At 40.6% G+C, this 9,107-nt stretch overlaps 2 protein-coding genes across 8 annotated transcripts in view; both read right to left on the bottom strand.

Annotated features, from left to right (window-relative positions):
* Positions 1-1,407, bottom strand: part of LOC102308981 (thymidine phosphorylase) — a 15,628-nt gene extending 14,221 nt beyond the window's left edge. The window contains exon 1 of one of the 2 annotated variants that reach the window (XM_005921095.3): positions 917-1,407. In XM_005921095.3, coding sequence (XP_005921157.1) covers positions 917-1,024 — 108 coding nt within the window. In that variant the 5' untranslated portion in view covers positions 1,025-1,407. The remainder of the gene's footprint in view (positions 1-916) is intronic. The other variant, XM_005921096.3, reaches the window with a different exon arrangement.
* Positions 1,408-1,584: 177 nt separating this feature from the next.
* Positions 1,585-8,302, bottom strand: LOC121814411 (thymidine phosphorylase-like). Of its 6 annotated transcripts, none has more exons than XM_042220199.1 (8): positions 7,529-8,302; positions 6,475-6,535; positions 4,968-5,090; positions 4,693-4,895; positions 4,313-4,411; positions 3,232-3,361; positions 2,747-2,865; positions 1,585-2,501 (listed from the first exon to the last, which is right to left on the bottom strand). In XM_042220199.1, exons 2-8 carry the CDS (start codon positions 6,524-6,526, stop codon positions 2,298-2,300), a joined length of 930 nt encoding a protein of 309 aa, XP_042076133.1. In that variant the 5' UTR covers positions 6,527-6,535; positions 7,529-8,302; the 3' UTR covers positions 1,585-2,297. The 6 variants fall into 6 exon arrangements, with proteins under 6 accessions (XP_042076133.1, XP_042076135.1, XP_042076134.1 ...); XM_042220201.1 differs by having other exon boundaries at positions 4,968-5,087; positions 7,529-8,301; XM_042220200.1 differs by lacking the exon at positions 7,529-8,302 and having other exon boundaries at positions 6,475-7,193.
* Between the last annotated feature and the right edge of the window lie 805 nt (positions 8,303-9,107).

Consider the following 9,107-nt stretch of genomic DNA (forward strand, 5'->3'; position numbering starts at 1 on the left):
AAATAAATTAAAAATTTTGTATTGTTGATACATATGCATACCGAAAGCACTGTATGAACGATTCTATATCAATACCAGTGTCGTTGCACCCCTAATAATTATATATCGACCTTCTGTGTCTATTAGAGCAAATGTAACAAGATAGACACACCTCTTTGTTTACTATTATAACAAGCTGGAAAGGACAGATTCAATTAGAGCCTGTACCTTTCTTCTGATTTTTGTAGATGTGTTTCCTGAGGAGAATGGCTACCTTTCATTTTGTGACATATTTCAGAATTGTTGCGCTTTTCACCTGTGAACGAATACCGCGCACATTCCAAGAAACCTGAGCGAAAGGCGCCACACAAATAATGTGAACTTTGGCATGTATGTATGTGCAGCATGGGATCTGGGTGTGTGTCTGTGTAGCCTAAAGTTTATGAATATATGAGAAAGTGTTGTGTGATGGAGATGGGCTGTGAGGACTTGAGTTATAAATATGAAACAAATAATATCAGACTGACCCTGCCGCAGTTTGCTCCCCTGTCCAAATCCTGGACAGGCGTGGTTTTAGAACGTATACTCAGCGTCAAAGCTAATGTGAATCGATAAGCGGAAGCGAATGGATGTATGGATGGCGTTTACACAGACACGGTTCTCTGTTATTCGGCCAAACGTCCTCGGGTTGTTGAAATAATCCCGCCCGAGAACAATAAATGCGTCATTTTCTGTTGTAACCCACAAACTGACCGTAGGCAATGCACCGACACTCATCTTTCACTGTTTCACTAAGGTAAAACAGTTTAGTTGTTGAATGGAAGCTGCTGCCCGGTGCGCGCTCCGGTCGCAGGGGAAACTGAATTTAAATCTTTGATCTCGTGGTGAAGCATGGCTAGAACATCCAGCTTTTTGTTGTTGGATTCTACACACTTGCCTGCATGTCGGGTACGAGTAGATCCTCGGTATCCGCTGATGAGTCGGTTTTTCTCGTTGTGTTGGACCGCTTGGTCAGGTTATCCGGTTGTTTGTCGGATTCCTCCATGACGCACCTGTCAGAAGAAATGTGGGAGTTGTCTTCCTCCGCGCTGAATGGTGTATGTTTGTTTTAGGTTACTGAGAGCTGTTTGTTTAAATGTAAATGTTTTAAATCCCTGTCACTGGGAGTCTCGCGAGCTCACAGCATCACGTTTCACTCTATGAGACGCGCAGGTTTATAACTCACCTGTTTAAACTGTATTACGGTTTAAAGCTTGCATTATTGCAGCAGTGGCAGGTGGATGGCTGCAGCTGTTGGTGTGTTTGGGAGAGTTTTTAATGCACTGTCTGACAAATAATGTCACCCGCACTGCGGTTAGAGCCACTGCCGGTAAATCTTTAGTTTCAGTTTGTTGTTGTCACAGACAGACGGTCATCACCGGTCGATCTGCCAGTTTGGGTTGTGTTTTTGTGCACTTTTGCTGTTTTCTCTTCTCCGTTCCGTGTGTGTGCGTGCGTGTGTGTTTGTGTTCTTTCTTGTGATGTGGAAACATGTACTTCCGGGGAGCCGTGGGACAGAACGGGAAGAGAGAAAATTAGCATTAATCTTTGGTTAATACAAGGTTAACACCATAACCTCATTAACGCGGCAAATCCCCATTAGCAAGTTAATGCGGATCTGCAATATTAAACAAGTTCAGAGTTTTAAAAAAAGATAAAGAATTATGTGGCAGTAGTTCCTGTGGGTACAAAGTCCAAAAAATACAAGCAGTACAGCTCACAAGCATTGGGTGCTGCTCCTCGGTAGACTGCCAGAAACTGATCAGTCAGAACAAAGTAGGCTTTTAGGGAGGAGGACCTTAAAGAGACGGGAGGTAAACTGAGGGGCTGCATACTGTGTAAAATAATAATTTTCTTTTTCTTAATCAGAGGGCATCTGTATGGAGTGCAATATTTAAAACTATATAGAGCTAGGAGAAGAATGAAGATAAGATACATTTTATTTATCCATAATCTTTAATGTTAACTCGACACTGCAAATTATCTGGCTTGCTGCTAGAAGAGGTAAACAGGCAGGTGGCACAAAAGAGATGCTGCAACGTTATTAGACCGCAGCTGTACTTAATAAAGTGGCCATGGGTGTGCTAATAAAAACAGTTGCCACTTTGAAAAGGTTCAGATGCTTCCTGCATTTAGAGAGCCACAGGTGGTCCTAATAAATTGACCACAGGGTATGTGTCTCTAATAAAATGGCCACAGGTGTTCCTAATAAAGTGGTGTTCCTTTGTGGTTCAGGACCTTTTTAATGCCTCGGATAAGACACGTTGTTACTTTGGTGATCAAACCCTGACAGACGAGAGCTGCTGAGCGACGTCATCACCCTGAGTCGTGACCAGCTCCATCAGGTCATCGGGTCCGTTTCCCTTCAGCGTCTCCAGAGATTCGATCACCTCCACGCTGTTTCCCACACATCGACCGATCGTACTGTTCATGCCGCTGAGCACAGCTGCTGTACGTATGCCCAGGCCGTTTCCTGCTTCCACCTGAAAGAAAAATAAACAGCGAAATCCAAATTTGAGGTCAGCTTTGCCATTAACGGGCTGTGGCATTGGACGCTGCGCTGTAAATTAAACCTCTGAGTTTGGATTAAAATAACCTGTAATAAACCCAATATTATCTCCCCTGTGGTTCAATGCTGTGTTGCTGCATCGCTCCATGCACAGATGTTTCACATCCCTCCCTCCCTCCCTCTTTTATGGTGAAATATTTGAATTGTTGTTGTACTCACTAGCATCTGAGCTAGTTCTGTAGCACTTTCAAAGTCTTTGCAGATAGCAGCTCGTCCAAACTTGACATCCAGCACCAGAGCAGACAGAGACTCGGCTCCTTTCTTTGAGATGATCGAACCTGCAGAAACAGCACAGACGGCTGTAAGCTGACTAGAAAAAACACGGATATCCACGGCAAAATCCAGCCAGGTGCTGGACACCAGTTTTATGTGGGTATCAAAAGATCTGGTTCTTTTCATCAGTTTAAATGGGCATGCTGCTACAACCGCTCAAACTTATGTTCAGGTAGAAATGACCCTCCCCCGAAGGCTGATTGGGCTCACATATCAAGTAAAGAAAGTCTAAATCCTTTCCGCCTGTGGGGCTGGCCAAGCAGACTCACGCCACACACACACACACACACACACACACACACAAAAAAAAAAAAAAAAAAAAAAAAAAAAAAAGGTTTTTTGGCTCTTGAAGCACTAATCCCAGTTTTTACCAGTAACCAGAGGTAAACTGTCCACGGTGCTGGTGATGTCCCGCAGAGCGTACAGGACTCGATCTGCAGGAACCAAAGTCTCTGTCTGACCCACAATGCAACAGCCCACTGAGTCCAGGATCTTCAGGATCTTGAGAAGAACAGCTGAATCAGAGAATGACTTTGAGTGTTTATCACTCTTTATTATCCGTATGTAGTTTTATTTATTTATGAATTTAAATATTTAATTTTCTGTTATTTTTGTACCCTTATCCACAAGAGCTACCATTGGAATTAATTAACAAATTTCAGTAAAGATGTCAGTGTCCTTGTTTCCCCAAACAGTCAATAGTTTCATCTGTTTAGTTTTTTTTTAAGAGCCAGCAGGGGGCGACTCCTCTGGCGGTTAAACAGAAGAGACTTACTCACTTTATTTTGACTATTAGGAAATTCTTTCCTTTTGAGTAAATGGTCTCAGTCAATAGATTCGACTCTTGAATATTTAAAAAAAAAGACACTTTAAAAAGTCTCATCCTCATTCGCCAATGACATGTGACTGACAAGAGGTGAGCCAATGAGCATGCAGTGTTGCAGTATGCAGTGTTTGTCACTGTGGCTATATCCATCTATTATATACAGTCTATGCCATCCTTGAGCCCAATTTAATATCTGAAAATCTTTAGAGCCTTAAACTTTTAACATAACTTAATCAATGATCCTCACGTGAGCCTAAAGAGGCGACACAGGAAGTTATTCACTTGTTCCAGGGTCTAGTTGCCTGGCAACTCTGTTATGTGAGCCAACAGTATCCTTGGCTCTCATTGGTAGTTGGCAAATTGAACCGCCCACTCCAGTGGACCAGTGGTTATTTACCTCATAAAATCAAAATATTTGATATAAAAAAAAGATTTTTAAGTATATTTATTGTAATTGAGCTCTTGTGAATCACATGCAGTACCCTCATGGCCCACCAGGGGGGGTGCAAAGTGCTTCAGTGTGTTTTCCCCCCAGAGTAACATTTTGCTGACATTTATTAAAAGTTAAAACTATTAATTTTTAAAACTATATGTAAATATATGTGAGCCAGAACAGCTCGCTTCACCTGCTCTCTTGATTGCTCCACCTTGAATCCTGGAATTGATTCCAGTTTATCAAGAGTTCCTCCTGTATGAGCCAAGCCCCGCCCACTGAACATAGGAACCTGTGGACATGGACTGAATTAATATTCCTAATATGGTAATCTCACATTTTGAGAAAAGGAAGACACACCCACCCAAGTAAATCACCTTCTACTAATGTGGGGTAACAAATTACAAGAAGTTTGTTTAAAAGGGGAGGAGCTTAAACAGAACCGGGGGCTGCACTGTGTCCCAGTCTAAAATAATATTAATCATGTAAATCTAGCGCAGTCCAGCTGGGCATGAACAGAATGGGTTCACTTTAACGTTTTAACCAATCAGATTTCATCGTTAAAGTCTATACCTTACAGCCGCAGGCAGCTAGCGCTGGCGCTAACACCAGACTGACTTTATCTCCCACCCCGCCAGTCGAGTGTTTGTCCACCATGAAATTTTTCCACTCATCGGGCCATTCCATCACTTCTCCCGATGACATCATCTCTCGGGTCAGGGCCTTAATCTCGGCGGAGACCATCCCATTCAGCCAAATAGCCATCAGCATGGCCCCTTAAATATAAAGAGTGGGAGACGTTAAAGATGCAAAGGAGGAAATGTGAATGCATGTCAGATGGTTTGTACCTGTCTGAGAGTCCTGAATGGTTTTCTCTTTAACGGCCTGGATGAAGGCTTTGATCTCGTCATCACTTAACTGTCCTCCATCCCTCTTCTTCCTGATCAGATCTGGGATTGTTATCATGTCTGCTAGAAGTAAAAACATTACAAGTCTGTTGAGACCTAAAAATTTTCAATCATTCAGTGACCAGGATCTGGTTTTATTAATAGTTCTTTCCTGTGTACTTGTTTTTCCTTTTTCTCTGGATTTTAAAAGACAGGGCCAAAAAAACTGAAACACAAACAAAGTAGATTAACCTCTAGCAGTACTGAGAAGGCAACACAGTTTGAGTTAAGGCATTAAAACAGGAATCAATCTGTTTGAGCTGCCACATCATCTTTCTCATTTTATAAAGACAAATATATCAACATGGAGAGTTTCTGTTACTGACTTTCCTAAAAGATTAAAAAGTTCAAATTTTATGTAATTAATTGACAATTAAGTAATAAAAAATAGTATATAAAGTAAAAAAGCATCAAAAAACAATTCTTTTCAGGAATAAAAGTTAAAACTTGCACAATTAATTAACTCAGCACTAATTGTGTAAAACAGCCAGTCACACGCCCTGTTCCTCTGAATCATCTTTCTGAAGAAGCTGGTGGAAAGCCACCTGTCCTACATAAAGCTGTTTCATACATCACCTCTGCTTCCTCTGCAGCACTTTGTAATCGAAATGCTTACCACACAGCCAGCTTCTGGTGCAATGCAGATTAACAGCGCAGCAGCACGATGGCAAGTTTCTCTCTCTCTCTCTGTGTGTGTGTGTGTGTGTGCAGCAGCTATAAATGGACTCAGCAGAAACAACATCAGGATGAGCATCTAGTTCCCCCAGCAAAAAATCTTTCACAGACTCACTTCTTTTGCAAAGGCAGAAAAAAATTAATAGCCAGCTAGCTTTGTTATTTTTGATATTATCATTATTTTTTAGCCAGCTGTAAATCTTTTATACACCCTCTGTGACTCAAAGGACCAGTACTGCCATGACTCCAGTTTATTGTTGGACTCATAAAGTCAGAGGTGGCTCTGCTGGTGAAAGTTCAGTACTGTGCAAAGGTTTTAGTCACTTTAGACATTCAGCTCCTTATCTGTATCACACAGAAACATCGGGGAGATATAACAAATCATCACGTTACAGGCAAAAGAACAATAATAATACATGTGTTTGGCACCTAATTAGCAAAATAAAGCCTTTTGACTTGTTTTTGCTTTTATTGTCTCCACTTCCTCTTCTCTACCTTCTGAATTCTCAAATAAACCAACCAATCAGCGCATCTGTTTAAACTCTAAAACAACAATAGGAACGATAATGAACACTTTAAAAACTTATTAACAAACAGCCTTAATCCATTCAGCCCCTGCAGATTTTCTGTTAACCATACCGACCTCTAACCACAGGTAAAATTTAACAGTTCAGCTCTGAAGAAGAGGAAAACATCCCTGTTATGAGAGTAAGACAGAGTCAGAGTACAGTACCTGGTCTGATGTTTGCAGTCTGTGAAGTGGCATCGACCCCGTGGTCCTTCATAAAGTGAGTCTGTCAGTCAATAGGAGAGCAGGGAGAGGAAAACGAGTGAGCCACTAACCTTTGACCTCTGATTTGGTCATTCAGAGAAAAAGAAAAGCTGACAAATGTCCCCACTAAGTGAAGTTCATGTGCTGTGTGTTTACAGACGATCTGTTTATTTGTGTGTCACGTGCAGGCGGCTGTTATCGGTTCAGACGGGTCCTCTTGTATTTCGGTTTCAGTTTTTGGGCTCCTTTTCCTTCCGCTTTTACTATTTTAAATACTTTACTTTTATTTTGCTCTGAACATTTTCTGTATGTGCTGTGAGGATATGAAAGTACGTGCGAGTTACGAGAAGTTCGGAATAACTAAAGGTATTTTAAGTTTAGTTTAACTGTAATAATTGCCTCCGGACGTTTGTTTCTTCATTTTAAACGTTCCTTCAAAAGGAGCATGGATTTTTTTTCCCTGCCTGTTGTAACCATGAGTGACACTAATTGTTTTAAAAATTGAAATACAGAACTTCAAATATGATTTTTGATCAAGTAATTAAAAGGTGGACATTAAGAAGAGTTTAAATTGATTATTCTGTCTCTGTCTTTGTGTCTAAACCCATGCACGTACACATTATTAGTTTAGAAGACACTCATCCTGATGGATGTTGCTCATATTTCCTCTTTCAGCTTACTTACATCAGCTCAGATCATCAATTTCAACACTTTTAACAGAAGTAACTTTGACGATACGTTCCTCATTAGGATTCATCTCCAGCTGTGGAAGTTTTCATTCTTTTGAATTCGTGTCTACATGGTCTGAAGAGTTCAGTGTGTGTGATCTGTCTTTTATTTGTGTCGATGCCAAAAACTGCAGTTCCTCTAAGGCTGGCTGCTGAAGCTAATTTCTCCCTTCATATCAGCTGTTCAGGTTCATTTATTGATTTTCTGTGGGAGTCTTACAAAAGAAAGGGTGAGCGGAGCTACTAGACTATTTTTACTATCAATTACCAGCAGAATGCACTCTTACCACATCAGCAGAATAGATAAAGCCCAGGAGCCCTCCATTACAAATGTGGCACAGCCCAGAGGATCCACCCAAGGAGACTCCAGAGGCTCAGAAAGCAACCGATGACCTGGGACAGCTGGGCCCCATACTTGTAAATTTGTAAACAGAGTTGGCCCAATCACAGTTGAGGTTATGTCACTGAGTAAGCACACATGAGGACATAATTGGATTATGCAACCCAAGCTAGAGGAATTTCTTTGAGTGATTTCAAGCCAAAATTCGAGAATGTAGCAACATGACCATTTCTTCTGTTTTGTGATGTTGAGCCAGGCTAATTGGGTTGAGCTATTGGTTGCTAATATTATTGGCAGAATGTGAGCCTTTGATGAATCCTGTGTGGTCATTATGATTTATTGAGGGCAGAACTGTTTCTAATCTAGATGAAAGTGCTTTAGGAATAACTTTAATGTTGGTATTAATTAGTGACAAAGGCTGGTAGTTAGATGAAAAGTAGCGTCGTTTTCTGTTTTTAGTAACTATTTTATTGCTGCTGTTTTTATATGGGGAGGGATTAGACTGTTTTTTTTTTTGTTTTTGTTTTTTTATTTCTGTGCCAGTTATGAAGAATAGTGGAGATAACACGGACCAGAAATGTTTCAGAAATTCAGCAGGGAATCCATCCAGGCCTGGTGCCTTGCCATTAGGCATTTGGTTTAGAGCACAGTGTAAGTCCCTGGCAGATAGAGGTGATTAGGTTTATTTTCAGCAGAATATAAATAATGGTAAAAGTAGTAGTAATACTTAATAGTAAGTATTATTGATTTCCTGTCCCAGTATTGTTGCATTCACTGTCGAAGAGATTCTGTTTTTGTGATAAAATGTAATCTAGTTGCAGTGTTGGGAAGGTCACTTTTAAAATGTATTCCATTACAGATTACAGAATACATGCTCCCAAACATAACGGAATACTTTGGATTACTTAATATTAGGGCTGGGCGATATATCAAAAATTTATCGTTACCGAAATTTATGACTCTCATCGACGTCATTTTGCCCATGTCGGTAAATTCGGTATTTAAAAAAAAAAAGAAAAGGCATGTGCAGGTTGGCGATGTTCATGTCCCTTTAAGACGCTGTGCTACGTTACAGACTTGACGGGGTGGAGTCACATGACTCTACTACCTGTAACAAGACGAGACACGGGTGAACAAATGGAGGACGATTTAAATGTTGAAGCAGCAGCGACGGAGGTAGAGCTGGTGGAGGAGGAAGAGGAGACGCTTGTTAACAAAAAAAATGCATCATCAATCGTTTGGCAACATTTTGGATTCAACAAGGATGATATTGATCAAAAAATTGTTAAATGTAAACTCTGCAAAAAGACTGTTGCGTCAAGTCAAGGTAACACACAGTTTGATTGAACCGCTCAGGATACCAAGTCTGCTGCTGCCCCTTTTTGAAGTGCCCTGTTCAAGCCCTGCCTAATTTTAACTATCAGTGTTCTATTGAAGTTTTTTGCAAACAGCACTATTTAATGTTTTTGTTTAAGAGTTTATAGTTTTCACTAGTCACATGGCAGTGCTTAGTATTTATTATAGTT

The sequence above is a fragment of the Haplochromis burtoni genome, unplaced genomic scaffold (assembly GCF_018398535.1).
Source record: "Haplochromis burtoni strain Fernald_Lab_line unplaced genomic scaffold, NCSU_Asbu1 Contig_44, whole genome shotgun sequence".
NCBI classification, from domain to species: domain Eukaryota; kingdom Metazoa; phylum Chordata; class Actinopteri; order Cichliformes; family Cichlidae; genus Haplochromis; species Haplochromis burtoni.

Excerpts from the sequence above, each read along its gene's own strand:
- LOC121814411 (XM_042220199.1), bottom strand. The coding sequence starts at position 6,526 with ATGAAGGACCACGGGGTCGATGCCACTTCACAGACTGCAAACATCAGA. Across the intron at positions 4,896-4,967 it reads CATTCAGGACTCTCAGACAG|GGGCCATGCTGATGGCTATT; the intron begins GTACAAACCATC and ends TTTATATTTAAG. Across the intron at positions 2,502-2,746 it reads CAGAACTAGCTCAGATGCTA|GTGGAAGCAGGAAACGGCCT; the intron begins GTGAGTACAACA and ends TTTTTCTTTCAG.